Source organism: Salmo trutta, chromosome 18 (assembly GCF_901001165.1).
Source record: "Salmo trutta chromosome 18, fSalTru1.1, whole genome shotgun sequence".
NCBI classification, from domain to species: domain Eukaryota; kingdom Metazoa; phylum Chordata; class Actinopteri; order Salmoniformes; family Salmonidae; genus Salmo; species Salmo trutta.
This window is the reverse complement of record NC_042974.1, coordinates 43352814-43368590: the sequence shown is the minus strand read 5'-3', so window position 1 is coordinate 43368590 and position 15777 is coordinate 43352814. Positions and strand designations below refer to the sequence as shown.

The 15777-nt window shown below is 44.0% G+C and overlaps 1 protein-coding gene across 4 annotated transcripts in view; it reads right to left on the bottom strand.

Moving 5' to 3' along the window:
* Positions 1 to 15500, bottom strand: part of LOC115153338 (tau-tubulin kinase 1) — a 39795-nt gene extending 24295 nt beyond the window's left edge. Inside the window, exons 1-10 of one of the 4 annotated variants that reach the window (XM_029698677.1) lie at positions 15243 to 15500; positions 12190 to 12348; positions 11646 to 11793; positions 10834 to 10907; positions 10429 to 10572; positions 9933 to 10037; positions 7676 to 7741; positions 7408 to 7500; positions 6978 to 7103; positions 2651 to 2808 (exon numbers count right to left, since the gene is read on the bottom strand). In XM_029698677.1, coding sequence (XP_029554537.1) covers positions 2651 to 2808; positions 6978 to 7103; positions 7408 to 7500; positions 7676 to 7741; positions 9933 to 10037; positions 10429 to 10572; positions 10834 to 10907; positions 11646 to 11793; positions 12190 to 12297 — 1022 coding nt within the window. In that variant the 5' untranslated portion in view covers positions 12298 to 12348; positions 15243 to 15500. Of the gene's footprint in view, positions 1 to 2650; positions 2809 to 6977; positions 7104 to 7407; positions 7501 to 7675; positions 7742 to 7929; positions 7995 to 9932; positions 10038 to 10428; positions 10573 to 10833; positions 10908 to 11645; positions 11794 to 12189; positions 12349 to 14391; positions 14751 to 15242 lie in introns of those variants that run through there. The other 3 variants (XM_029698680.1, XM_029698679.1, XM_029698681.1) reach the window with 3 other exon arrangements.
* Between the last annotated feature and the right edge of the window lie 277 nt (positions 15501 to 15777).

Below are 15777 nucleotides of genomic sequence, written 5' to 3'. Positions count from 1 at the left end.
ACAACAGAGAGTAGCAGCGGTGTAAAATGGGGGGGGGGGGGGGGGCAATGCAAATAGTCTGGGTAGCCATTTGATTAGATGTTCAGGAGTCTTATGGCTTTGGGGTAGAAGCTGTTTAGAAGCCTCTTGGACCTAGAATTGGCGCTCTGGTACCGCTTGCCATGTGGCAGCAGGGAGAACAGTCTATGACTTGGGTGGCTGGAGTCTTTGACAATGTTTAGGGCCTTCCTCTGACACCACCTGGTATTGAGGTCTAGGATGGCAGGAAGCTTGGCCCTAGTGATGTACTGGGCCGTACGCACTACCCTCTGTAGTGCCTTGCGGTCGGAGGCTAAGCAGTTGCCATTCCAGGCAGTGATGCAACCAGTTAGGATGCTCTCGATGGTGCAGCTGTAGAACCTTTTGAGGATCTGAGGACACATGCCAAATCTTATCAGTCTCCTGAGGGGGAATAGGTTTTGTCGTGCCCTCTTCATGACTGTCTTGGTGTGCTTGGACCATGTTAGTTTGTTGGTGATGTGGACACCAAGGAATTTGAAGCTCTCAACCTGCTCCATTCGGTCCTCTTTTTCCTGTAGTCCACAATCATCTTTTTTGTCTTGATCACGTTGAGGGAGAGGTTGTTGTCCTGGCACCACACAGCCAGGTCTCTGACCTCCTCCCTATAGGCTGTCTCGTCGTTGTCGGTGATCATGCCTAACACTGTTGTGTCATCGGCAAACTTGTTTGGGCGGTATGCAAAGTGGAGTGGGTCCAGGGTTTCTGGGATAATGGTGTTGATGTGAGCAATGACCAACCTTTCAAAGCACTTCATGGCTACAGATGTGAGTGCTACGGGTCGGTAGTCATTTAGGCAGGTTGCCTTAGTGTTCTTCGGCACAGGGACTATGCTGGTCTGCTAAAACATGTTGGTATTACAGACTCGGACAGGGAGAGGTTGAAAATGTTAGTGAAGACACTTGCCAGTTGGTCAGTGCATGCTCGCAGTACACATCCTGGTAATCCGTCTGGCCCTGCGGCCTTGTGAATGTTGACCTGTTTAAAGGTCTTACTCACATCGGCTGCGGAGAGCGTGATCATACAGTCTTGCTGAACAGCTGGTGCTTTCATGCATTTTTCAGTGTTATTTGCCTCGAAGCGAGCATATCAGTAGTTTAGCTCGTCTGGTAGGCTCGTGTCACTGGGCAGCTCTCGGCTGTGCCTCCCCTTGTAGTCTGTAATTGTTTGCAAGCCTTGCCACATCCGACAAGTGTCAGAGCCGGTGTAGTACGATTCGATCTTAGTCCTGCATTGACGTTTTGCCTTTTTGATGGTTCGTCGGAGGGCATAGCGGGATTTCTTATAAGCTTCCGGGTTAGAGTCCCGCTCCTTGAAAGCGGCTGCTCTAGCCTTTAGCTCAGTGCGAATGTTGCCTGTAATCCATGGCTTCTGGTTGGGGTATGTACGTATGGTCACCGTGGGGACGACGTCATCGATGCACTTATTGATGAAGCCAATGACTGATGTGGTGTACTCCTCAATGCCATCGGAGGAATACCAAAACATATTCCAGTCTGTGCTAGCAAAACAGTCCTGTAGCTTAGCATCTGCTTCATCTGACCACTATTCAGGAACCAGGAGGATAGAATTATGGTCAGATTTGCCAAATGGAGGGCGAGGGAGAGCTTTGTATGCGACTCTGTGTGTGGAGTAAAGGTGGTCTAGAGTTTTTATCCCTCTGGTTGCACATTTAACATGCTGATAGAAATTTGGTAAGACAGATTTAAGTTTCCCTGCATTAAAGTCCGCGGCCACTAGGAGTGCCGCCTCTGGGTGAGCGTTTTCCTGTTTGCTTATTGCGGAATACAGCTCATTGAGTGCGGTCTTAGTTCCAGCTTCAGTCTGTGGTGGTATGTAGACAGCTACAAAAAATACAGATGAAAACTCTCTAGGTAGATGGTGTGGTCTACAGCTTATCATGAGATACTCTACCACAGACGAGCAAAACCTCGAGACTTCCTTAGATATCGAGCACCAGCTGTTATTTACAAAAATACAGTCCGCCGCCCCTTGTCTTACCAGACGCCACTGTTCTATCCTGCTGATACAGCGAATAACCAGCCAGCTGTATGTTGATAATGTCGTCGTTCAGCCATGACTCTGTGAAGCATTAAATATTACAGTTTTGAATGTCCCGTTGGTAGTTTAATCTTCCACGTAGGTCATCGATTTTATTTTCCAAAGATTGCACGTCTGCAAGCAGAATGGAATGCAGTGGGGGTTTATTAGATCGCCTACAAATTCTCAAAAGGCAGCCCGCCCTCCGGCCCCTTTTTCTCTGCCTTCTCTTTACGCAAATGACGGGCATCTGGGCCTGTTCCCGGGAAAGCAGTATGTCATTCACGTCGGGCTCGTCGGACTCGTCAAAGGAAAAAAAGGATTCTGCCAGTTCGTGGTGAGTAATTGCAGTTCTGATGTCCAGAATATCTTTTCGGTCATAAGCGACGGTAATAGCAACATTATGTACAAAACAAGTAAAAAAATAAGTTACATACAACACAAAGAAACGAACAAAAAAACACAGTCGGTTAGAGACATGTAAAACGTCAGCCATCATCTTTATTTTGATGCGTTTGTAATAAAGCTAAATAGCTCATTTTGATTCCCTTACCCGACCACAGCGGGGGTCTGTCGTGTGTTCTGTTGAGGGGGTGTTGACGTGCAGGTGGACAGAGGCACTCCATCCGTCCCTCCCTTCTCCCAATCAAAAGACTCGTTCTCTGTGATGATGCGTTCCTTCATACTGTTCTCAAAGACCGACATCAGCAACTGCAAAGAGGATCACAGAGAAATGTAAAAAGTAAGGTATAAAGATGGAATTCAATCAAACCTACAATGCTATAAAATAATAGGCTTTACTTTAAGTATTAAAAGTGATTTACTTTTGTTTAGTTTCTACATACTGTAGTTTTATTACTGAAACTTGAGAGAGCGTGTATGGTATGGGAGTTAGTCTCACATTGCCACACTTCCAGGTCTTGTTCACTCTGCTATTGAAGTGAACGCAGGAAAAGCGAGGTTCAGTGGGGATAAACAAGATGAATCCACTTGCAGGGAGTGAACAGTACGTATTTATGTCTAACAATTAACCAATGATATCAGGCCACACCCAGCCATGATTACAGACACCTGTGTGTCCTTTGACACTACATAAACTAGTGACCTGCAGTGTTTGTCATTACACCCTGATGAAGACAGCTTGTCTGTATAAACTAGTGACCTGCAGTGTTTGTCATTACACCCTGATGAAGACAGCGTGTCTGTATAAACTAGTGACCTGCAGTGTTTGTCATTATACCCTGATGAAGACAGCGTGTCTGTATAAACTAGTGACCTGCAGTGTTTGTCATTATACCCTGATGAAGACAGCTTGTCTGTATAAACTAGTGACCTGCAGTGTTTGTCATTATACCCTGATGAAGACAGCTTGTCTGTATAAACTAGTGACCTGCAGTGTTTGTCATTATACCCTGATGAAGACAGCTTGTCTGTATAAACTAGTGACCTGAGGTGTTTGTCATTATACCCTGATGAAGACAGCCTGTCTGTATAAACTAGTGACCTGCAGTGTTTGTCATTATACCCTGATGAAGACAGCTTGTCTGTATAAACTAGTGACCTGCAGTGTTTGTCATTATACCCTGATGAAGACAGCTTGTCTGTATAAACTAGTGACCTGCAGTGTTTGTCATTATACCCTGATGAAGACAGCTTGTCTGTATAAACTAGTGACCTGCAGTGTTTGTCATTATACCCTGATGAAGACAGCTTGTCTGTATAAACTAGTGACCTACAGTGTTTGTCATTATACCCTGATGAAGACAGCTTGTCTGTATAAACTAGTGACCCGCAGTGTTTGTCATTATACCCTGATGAAGACAGCTTGTCTGTATAAACTAGTGACCTGCAGTGTTTGTCATTATACCCTGATGAAGACAGCTTGTCTGTATAAACTAGTGACCTGCAGTGTTTGTCATTATACCCTGATGAAGACAGCGTGTCTGTATAAACTAGTGACCCGCAGTGTTTGTCATTATACCCTGATGAAGACAGCTTGTCTGTATAAACTAGTGACCTGCAGTGTTTGTCATTATACCCTGATGAAGACAGCCTGTCTGTATAAACTAGTGACCTACAGTGTTTGTCATTATACCCTGATGAAGACAGCGTGTCTGTATAAACTAGTGACCCACAGTGTTTGTCATTATACCCTGATGAAGACAGCTTGTCTGTATAAACTAGTGACCCACAGTGTTTGTCATTATACCCTGATGAAGACAGCCTGTCTGTATAAACTAGTGACCTGCAGTGTTTGTCATTATACCCTGATGAAGACAGCCTGTCTGTATAAACTAGTGACCTGCAGTGTTTGTCATTATACCCTGATGATGACAGCTTGTCTGTATAAACTAGTGACCTGCAGTGTTTGTCATTATACCCTGATGAAGACAGCCTGTCTGTATAAACTAGTGACCCACAGTGTTTGTCATTATACCCTGATGAAGACAGCCTGTCTGTATAAACTAGTGACCTGCAGTGTTTGTCATTACACCCTGATGAAGACAGCCTGTCTGTATAAACTAGTGACCTGCAGTGTTTGTCATTATACCCTGATGAAGACAGCCTGTCTGTATAAACTAGTGACCTGCAGTGTTTGTCATTATACCCTGATGAAGACAGCGTGTCTGTATAAACTAGTGACCTGCAGTGTTTGTCATTATACCCTGATGAAGACAGCCTGTCTGTATAAACTAGTGACCTGCAATGTTTGTCATTATACCCTGATGAAGACAGCTTGTCTGTATAAACTAGTGACCTGCAGTGTTTGTCATTATACCCTGATGAAGACAGCTTGTCTGTATAAACTAGTGACCCGCAGTGTTTGTCATTATACCCTGATGAAGACAGCTTGTCTGTATAAACTAGTGACCTGCAGTGTTTGTCATTATACCCTGATGAAGACAGCTTGTCTGTATAAACTAGTGACCTGCAGTGTTTGTCATTATACCCTGATGAAGACAGCGTGTCTGTATAAACTAGTGACCTGCAGTGTTTGTCATTATACCCTGATGAAGACAGCTTGTCTGTATAAACTAGTGACCTGCAGTGTTTGTCATTATACCCTGATGAAGACAGCCTGTCTGTATAAACTAGTGACCTACAGTGTTTGTCATTATACCCTGATGAAGACAGCTTGTCTGTATAAACTAGTGACCTGCAGTGTTTGTCATTATACCCTGATGAAGACAGCTTGTCTGTATAAACTAGTGACCTGCAGTGTTTGTCATTATACCCTGATGAAGACAGCTTGTCTGTATAAACTAGTGACCCACAGTGTTTGTCATTATACCCTGATGAAGACAGCCTGTCTGTATAAACTAGTGACCTGCAGTGTTTGTCATTATACCCTGATGAAGACAGCTTGTCTGTATAAACTAGTGACCTGCAGTGTTTGTCATTATACCCTGATGAAGACAGCCTGTCTGTATAAACTAGTGACCTGCAGTGTTTGTCATTATACCCTGATGAAGACAGCTTGTCTGTATAAACTAGTGACCTGCAGTGTTTGTCATTATACCCTGATGAAGACAGCTTGTCTGTATAAACTAGTGACCCACAGTGTTTGTCATTATACCCTGATGAAGACAGCCTGTCTGTATAAACTAGTGACCTGCAGTGTTTGTCATTATACCCTGATGAAGACAGCCTGTCTGTATAAACTAGTGACCTGCAGTGTTTGTCATTACACCCTGATGAAGACAGCTTGTCTGTATAAACTAGTGACCTGCAGTGTTTGTCATTATACCCTGATGAAGACAGCTTGTCTGTATAAACTAGTGACCTGCAGTGTTTGTCATTACACCCTGATGAAGACAGCTTGTCTGTATAAACTAGTGACCTACAGTGTTTGTCATTATACCCTGATGAAGACAGCTTGTCTGTATAAACTAGTGACCTGCAGTGTTTGTCATTATACCCTGATGAAGACAGCCTGTCTGTATAAACTAGTGACCTGCAGTGTTTGTCATTATACCCTGATGAAGACAGCCTGTCTGTATAAACTAGTGACCTGCAGTGTTTGTCATTATACCCTGATGAAGACAGCTTGTCTGTATAAACTAGTGACCTGCAGTGTTTGTCATTATACCCTGATGAAGACAGCGTGTCTGTATAAACTAGTGACCTGCAGTGTTTGTCATTATACCCTGATGAAGACAGCCTGTCTGTATAAACTAGTGACCTGCAGTGTTTGTCATTATACCCTGATGAAGACAGCCTGTCTGTATAAACTAGTGACCTGCAGTGTTTGTCATTATACCCTGATGAAGACAGCTTGTCTGTATAAACTAGTGACCTGCAGTGTTTGTCATTATACCCTGATGAAGACAGCGTGTCTGTATAAACTAGTGACCTGCAGTGTTTGTCATTATACCCTGATGAAGACAGCTTGTCTGTATAAACTAGTGACCCGCAGTGTTTGTCATTATACCCTGATGAAGACAGCTTGTCTGTATAAACTAGTGACCTGCAGTGTTTGTCATTATACCCTGATGAAGACAGCCTGTCTGTATAAACTAGTGACCCACAGTGTTTGTCATTATACCCTGATGAAGACAGCTTGTCTGTATAAACTAGTGACCTACAGTGTTTGTCATTATACCCTGATGAAGACAGCTTGTCTGTATAAACTAGTGACCTACAGTGTTTGTCATTATACCCTGATGAAGACAGCTTGTCTGTATAAACTAGTGACCTGCAGTGTTTGTCATTATACCCTGATGAAGACAGCTTGTCTGTATAAACTAGTGACCTGCAGTGTTTGTCATTACACCCTGATGAAGACAGCTTGTCTGTTGAAATGTTGGTTATTAAATTATTTCATCTGAGCTCCTAGAGTGTGCGGCTCTCCTTTTCTTTTTCAAGTGAACAGTACGTACCTGGTAATCTGGTTTGGTAAAGTAGTCAAGGCCTAAAACATGATCCAGGAAAATATGAAACTCAGAAGGCATGTGTTTGAGCAGCATTCTGTGGTCGTAGCGCTCCTTAATCTGACCCACTTGCTCCTGGTGACACACAAGAGATACAGTAGAAATCAATTGAGCCCAGCAAGACACCAGTAGACACCAGTAACCATTCTCTACTGTAGGGTTTCTTAATCCTGTTCCTGGGGACCCAAAGGAGGGATTTTTGTTCTTGCCCTAGCACTACACACATGATTCCACTAATCAAAGGTTTGATGATGAGTTGTTTAGTCTAACCAGGTGTGTAGTGTTAGGGCAAAAATAACAATGTGCACCCCTTTGGGTCCACTGGACCAGGATAAAGAAATATTGGAAATAACTGAAACTGCAGTAGACAGTAGCTCACCTTATCTTTTATTTTTCGCCATGGTAGCTGACCGACTGCAAATTCTACCAACATGTAAAATAGCGACCATAGATCGTCATGGCGACCCATTTCCTGAGAAGTTAAAGAATTAATTAATCAATTAATTATTTTCATGGCTTATTAGAATTCCTGAAGTACATCAGCAAGAGTTATTTTGGATTTCCTGACAAACTGATGTTACACAAAACCCTCAGGTCTAAATTAATTTGTAGTGCATTGCATTTTTCGAACCCAAAAAGACACTTACTTTGTTTTTATGAGCATTTACTGAAGCATAACGAACAGTGCCCCGAAATCCCGCCACAGTTCTGGGCTGGAAAAATAAAATTAGGTAAATTCTCTTTTCAGCACGAAACCTAAAAGAATTTCACACGGACAACTAGAAAGAAAAAGATTGATGGAAATAAAGTATTTCAATTAAAACCTCAAAAGAGACAAGAAAGGATATGGAAAATATCTCAGGCAGGGAGAGATAATAAAAACTGAAATGGGATCAAGCACCTTACTGATGAGACGGATCACAAGCATGCGCTTCGAACAGAAAAGGCCAAAAAGGAACAGCAAAACTGCAAAACATAAAATCACACAGGTGAAAAAAGGACAGCATCACATTGCAAAAAAACAACTGTAAAAGCTTTAACATCAACACTTTGTGAACATAATATTTGAAGCAATGTTGCAGTAATTTACAGTAACAAACTATGAATTAATGCATTTACAAAGCATAAGGCATCATTTAAATGTATCATTTAATATTTGTAGTTTCTTATGGTCATTGGCATCTCTGACACAATAACTGGAATCTGCATCACCATTTTGTCTCAAAAGTGGAGGATGACAGTTTTGACCTTGATAATAACACCCATTCCATTTGCCAGGTAGTCTAGGGATATTACCTTAGAAACTGCATGTTAGAATTTACAACAGTGTGTGTGTATATGTATACTGTATATGTGTGTGTTTGTGTGTGTGTGTGTGTGTGTGTGTGTGTGTGTGTGTGTGTGTGTGTGTGTGTGTGTGTGTGTGTGTGTGTGTGTGTGTGTGGTCTAGCTGTTGTTCTAAAGCTGCAGTACAGACCTGCCCTTCTAATCGATGAGTGGAGGCTGAGTCAGCAAAAAGAAAAGCAGAAAGAATCTCCCCTGTGGCCCAGGCTATACATCAGCCTATATCAGGCTAGCCAACTCTCCATCAGCCTATATCAGCCAGCCAACTACATCAACCTATATCAGGCTAGCCAACTCTCCATCAGCCTATATCAGCCAGCCAACTACATCAGCCTATATCAGGCTAGCCAACTCTCCATCAGCCTATATCAGCCAGCCAACTACATCAACCTATATCAGGCTAGCCAACTCTCCATCAGCCTATATCAGCCAGCCAACTACATCAACCTATATCAGGCTAGCCAACTCTCCATCAGCCTATATCAGCCAGCCAACTACATCAACCTATATCAGGCTAGCCAACTCTCCATCAGCCTATATCAGCCAGCCAACTACATCAACCTATATCAGGCTAGCCAACTCTACATCAACCTTTATCAGGCTAGCCAACTCTACATCAACCTATATCAGGCTAGCCAACTCTACATCAACCTATATCAGGCTAGCCAACTCTACATCAACCTGTATCAGGCTAGCCAACTCTACATCAACCTGTATCAGGCTAGCCAACTCTACATCAACCTGTATCAGGCTAGCCAACTCTACATCAACCTGTATCAGGCTAGCCAACTCTACATCAACCTGTATCAGGCTAGCCAACTCTACATCAACCTGTATCAGGCTAGCCAACTCTACATCAACCTGTATCAGGCTAGCCAACTCTACATCAACCTGTATCAGGCTAGCTAACTCTACATCAACCTGTATCAGGCTAGTCAACTCCCCATCAGCCTATATCAGCCTAGCCAACTCCACATCAACCTATATCAGGCTAGCCAACTCTCCATCAGCCTGTATCAGGCTAGCCAACTCTAGATCCGTCTGTATCAGGCTAGCCAACTCTAGATCCGTCTGTATCAGGCTAGCCAACTCTAGATCCGTCTGTATCAGGCTAGCCAACTCTACATCAGCCTGTATCAGGCTAGCCAACTCTAGATCCGTCTGTATCAGGCTAGCCAACTCTAGATCCGTCTGTATCAGGCTAGCCAACTCTAGATCCGTCTGTATCAGGCTAGCCAACTCTAGATCCGTCTGTATCAGGCTAGCCAACTCTAGATCCGTCTGTATCAGGCTAGCCAACTATTAATCACATCACAAAAAGGCACATGCCCTATGCTTTCCTATTCTCCTACCCACAGTGCCCTGAGGACCAAGCATTTCCTGTGCGAAAAACCCATTGCCACTACCCCCAGGTTGTGTGAACTACCCCTCCTAACTCAACACCAAAATAGCAAACCTTATACCCCATGTCCTATATTCTTGCTAGAATGATTCAACAGGTTTAAATATTTACATAAACTTAATAAATGAAATGAACAGAATCCTTCCACGGCTACTTACCGGTCGGACCTCTCCGGTAGTGTTAGTGTACTGGCGAGCCAGGCCAAAGTCTAACATAAAACACTTTCTATAGGTGGAGGGGAGTCGACCCATGGCAAAGTTTGACTGGGAAAAAAACAACAGAGAAACAGAGTTGAGTCGAGGACATCACAGGCATATCAACAGGTGAAGCCCAAAGCAGTGTTTCTCTCTGTCATTGTATAGACATGACCCTAGCTCACATCCTCTCTCTCTCACAATCTCTCTCTCTCAATCTCACCCCCATTTCTCTCTATCTCTATCACACATCTTTGCTCTTTCTCTCACCCACCTCTCTCTATCTCTGATATGTACAGTGCCCCCTACAGGCTTGATGTCAGTGCAGGAATCCCACAGAGTCAATGACCTCTATGGACTCTAGAATAGATGAATTAGTCTTACAATGCATTATAACCACACATCATAATGCCTTATACCTGCAGGCTTTAGGTAAAGTGCTACAGAGAGGGCCACCTACAGGCTTGATGTCTCTGTGCAGGAAGCCCACAGAGTGGATGGCCTCTATGGACTCCAGGATCTGTTTGCCCAGGCGTAGCGTGGTGCTCATGGTGAAGGTGCCGCGGGGCTGACTCCTCCTCAGGTCCGCTAGGTTTCTCCCCTGCTGGGGTGGAGAGAAGGGGGAGGGAAAGAGGTGGAAGGTGGGGGGAGAGAGGGAGATAGAGGGAGATAGAGGGGTCAGAGGGAGGGAGGGTAGGGAGAAATGAGAGAAAACAGGGGGAGGGAGAGGGGGGACGGAGAGAGGGAGAGCGGGGAGATAGAGGGAGAGAAATATTTTTCATTCATTTTTTTCTACTTAGTTGTAGCCTTGGCTACGATTCTCTCAACCTAAAGCCATTGTATCAGTGTTCTAATAAATGGTTACCTGAAGTTGCATGACCACATAGTTAAACTTCTCGTTCCTTCCACATCCAATGAACTTACATACATGATTTCTTCCTGTGAAAGAAGTGAGAGGTTAGTGTGAATGTTATTATACAGTCATTATAAAATGAGCTAGCTACGAATCTACTTGTACCATCACAGTTAAACAACTGATTCAGTTGGAGGTTTAAGATTAAGATTACTTTCTTTTTGTATCTGTTTTTGGGACAACAGACCAGAACAAGCAAAGCTGGCAGACACAGAAATACCCCCAAATAAATACTGCCTAAGAGATCGACGATGTGAAACACTCACTGCCAGAATATAATTTTGCACAAAGCAGTATAAACCCCAGTGCAGCAGGCATGTCAACTGATTGACTACCTAACTCATCAAACCCCAGAACAGAACAATCACCACACCTACAACCTTGCCAATCACACTAATCAAATGGCTAGACAGACAGATGTTTACCTCAGACCATAGCCAGACAACTTAATTAACCGTGCCATGCTTATTCATGTACAAGGTGATGTTGTCATTGATTGATCATGTCCTTAGTGAACCCTATCCATCCCTGGTATCTGCCTGCCCTTACCTTGCAGTTTCTTTTTCATAACAGGAGAGTGGAATTTCATCACAAAGGGTGATATATAGTGCAGGAGAAGAGAAAGTGGCAAAGGTCACAAGGATTGAACCCACAACCTTTGAGGTTCTAACACATGCTTGTATTAGTGGCGTTACCACTTAACCACACAAACACACAGCTGTACGTGTGATCGTGTGTTACTGCTCAAACACGTAGGCCCTTACCTTGCAGTTTTTTGAGGACAGCCACCTCCATCTTGAGGACCTGTTTAGGCTGCTGGGCTGACTCTACCTTGAGAGCCACATTCTCCCTGGTCAGCAGGTCTAACGCCTCGTAGATCTCCCCGAAACCTCCCCCGCCGATTTTCTTCAGCTGGGAATGGTGGCAGAGGAGAGACAAGGGTGGAATAAACACAGTAGAAAAGTGAGGATTGTGGATGCCTGCTTCTTACTGTTTGCTGCCTGTTCTTTGATGTGAACATTTAGAAAATGCTAGTTCTCCACTAACCTGGTCCCAGATCTGTTGGTGTTGTCTTGCCAACTTTTATGGTCACTGTCACGCCTAACAATGACCATATAATTTGGCAAGACAGCACCAACAGATCTGTGACCCGGCTAGTTCTCATCAGGTTAAGGAACATTCTAAATCAGGGATTCTCAAATCTTGCATCATGTGTTTCATTCATCAATTGTTTAATTATTCCACCAGTCACTCAGCTGAGAGTCAATTACATGGTCAAAATGTCTCTGAAGATAAAACCAAACTCACCACTTTCCATCGGTCCTTTACCAAGCAGTTTGGGGGCAGGATGTCCACCTGCTCCCCCGCTCCGTTCATGTTTTCGTCGGGCTGGGCGGCCGTCCCTACGCACTGCATTGGCCGGCCAGACAGAGACACAGCAGCTCCCAACTTGATTCAGCCATTTACCTGTGAAGAAGAACACAGTAATGCACAACATACACAAATACAGTATACAACACATACATTATGAATTAAAAAGTATCATCTAAACTGACTACCGTAACTCATTTTAAAACAACAGGGTACAAGCTTGACAATACAATGAGGCCATAAAACCAATCTGTCAGGAAGAGCAGCAGACTTAGCCTCGGCCTACAGATTTAGCCTCAGCCTCCTGGTAAACTGTCAACATGTCACTAACGCCTCTGAACCCCAAATATGTCTATGTGGTCATAAGTAAACAATTTGGCACCATGGACAGCACCGCTATCCGTGCTTAACAAAACTTCAGCACCACAGACAGCACCACTATCCTCGCTTAACAACAATTCAGCATCACGGAAAGAACTGGGACCCGCGTTTAAAACAAATGTGTTGGTCACAGATTCAGCACTAGGGGCAGCAACAGTTAGCGCTAAAATATTTGATAGATTGCATGCAATTTCGCTACAAATGGAATCCATAGGCATAGGTGTGACTGAAGCTGTGTTTTCAGCACATTGGACAGCACCACTCATTACAGCACCGTGCTGGCCAAGGACAGCACCACTCATTACAGCACCGTGCTGGCCAAGGACAGCACCACTCATTACAGCACCGTGCTGGCCAAGGACAGCACCACTCATTACAGCACCGTGCTGGTCAAGGACAGTACCACTCATTACAGCACCGTGCTGGCCAAGGACAGCACCACTCATTACAGCACCGTGCTGGACAAGGACAGCACCACTCATTACAGCACCGTGCTGGCCAAGGACAGCACCACTCATTACAGCACCGTGCTGGCCAAGGACAGCGCCGCAGCACCCCTCATTTAACACACTTGCTGGCATTCTCTAAGCCAGTGTTTCCCCACTCCAGTCCTCAAATACACTTTTTTGTTGTAGCCCCAGACAGGCACACCTGATTCCACTAATCATCAAGCCCTCAATGAGTTGAATCAAGTGGGTCTGTCCAGGGCAACTACAAAAATGTGTGCTGTTTTGGGTACTAGAGGACTGTAGTTGGGAAACACTGCTTTAGGCTTGCGCTGCCTGCCAGACAGCGTACCTACAGGTAACTGCCTAAATAAAGGAAACACCAACATAAAGTGTTTTAATGGGGTGTTGCGCCACCACGAATCACCAGAAAAGCTTCAATGCGCCTTGGCATAGATTCTAAAAGTGTCTGAAACTCTATTGGAGATGCGACAATTTTTCCACAAGAAATTACATAATTTGTTGCTTTGTTGATGGTGGTGGATAATGCTGTATCAGGCACTGCTCCAGAATCTCCCACAAACACACACACACCCCCTTTAAAATCCCTATGCTCCTTTGAGACCCCTCTTTCAAAGTCACTGAGATCTCTTCTAGCCATGGTAGCCAAAATAATGGACAACTGGGCATTTTTATACATGACCCTAAGCATGATAGAATGTTTATTTTGGCAGTTACCTGTATTAGAATGGCTGGGCTAAAAGCATTCCCAAATCAAATGCAGAAGCAGGAGAGAACATCCTGAGCCTTATACTAGTGTGGAAGCTTCCCACTGCCCTAGACAGTTCATGTGCTAACGGTACACTCAATGCAACAATGCAAAGTAATAAAGCAATGTTCAAGTTAATTAACTCTGTCATGCAATTACCTCGTGGTTAAATAATGTCAATGTACACTTGGTTGATTAAAGTAAAGTACACCTGCATAGGGGACTTTGGATTGAACGACTCCAATAGCACACACCCAGTGTTGGCAAAACACTTTTAGTAGGTCAACATTTAAACCATGTCTTTATATTTTTCCAAATCTATAACGAACCCCATCACAAAAAATAGACTGGTCAATTGCAACACCCAAAAGCCATTATCATAGTAGCTACTAAGAAAACCCAGTGATCATTTTCAAGTATGTAACTAGGCTACATTTTACAGCTACATTTATATTTAGAATTAGGAAAAGGGTGTAACATTTTAGTAGGCCACTGCACTGTCTAATGTTGGGCCTATGAATTACTTGTATTTTGCGCTCTCACCTTACTGCTACAATCACAGGGTGGGACCCGAACTGTTTCCAATAGGCTTTCCTTAGATATCATTCCATAAGACACAACCTCTCCTCCATCGCAACTATCAGCAGTCCCCAGGCCCATAAGCTCTACTATCATTCTCCTCCTACTGTTACATTTCTCCGCACTGCAGTTTCGGCGCTCTCTCAACGGGTAGGGAGGGTTACCATCCAAGCGGCAGGCGATGCGCACAGCCCATACAGAGTTCTAATTCTAGGTTTGACGTTTTCCAAGTATCAACATTCACCATCGCCCTGCACCCCTGGCCCAATGGACAGGTTATGTACCTTTTCTCCGCCCCTAAAACATATTTCAGGAATCACCCATTGGATCAATATCAGTCAATCAGCCGCCATGCAACGTTCCACTGCACGGTAAGCCGCGAGTTGCACTTTGGGAAATGTCGTTTATAGTCGGGAAAACCGATGCAAAGGGACCCGACTAGATGCCTGTAAAAGACTACACCTCTTGTTGTGAGCGACTCAAATCACTGACGTAAGTCTGCATTATGATGACTCTTTCTAAATTATTCACGATTCTCGTTATATATTTGTAAAATATACTAATTGTCATGTTCAAGCTCCTGACGTCATCTGGCATCATTGCCAATAACTGTGTTGTGGAGTAACAACGTGATTCCAGATTGCTTTATTCTCTAGAAACAGCGCATCGAAGTGGCGTTGCCCAAGTTATCATAGCAAAGCGAGCGACCTTGTATTCAGCATCATTATTGACAAAGTGCCAATGTCTTGGATGTGCTTTATGTCCGCAAGATCATCTACATCAATTCAACAAAGAGCAAAACACTGTATCCAGACCTGATCTTCTGACGTCGTTGTAGGGCCTCGGTTCGCGAGGCATTTGAGAGGTGCATCAGTCCTTGTGCGAGGTCGTATTAATGACATATGTGTCGGTTATCGTTGCACCATTCTCCATTCTCCCCGTTATACGCCTCTACTCCTCTGAATCAGCATCACCGAGATTCTCCCATTACGCAACGCGCGCGCTCTTGCATGACCATGGATGGTTGTTGCGTGGTAACGTGAGGAGCGCACGGCGCTCGATAAGCGCCTGTTGAGAAATGATGAAATGTGCCAGAAATAGCAGTTTATAGCAGCACCAAACTAACCGTGTGTCTGTAGGATCTTAGGCAAATGCAAAAATGCACTAGTGCACAATGGTCTTACTGAGTCACTAACCATGGCCTCCTCCTTTGTGTAGATTCATTCTACACGCAAGAGGGCACTGTTTTTCCACAGATAAATTCCAGTTCTCATTCGTGCATTTAACCTTGACGTCATGACCGAAGCGCCTCTGCCTATATGCAGATTACCGATTTTTTTTTTTTTTGGA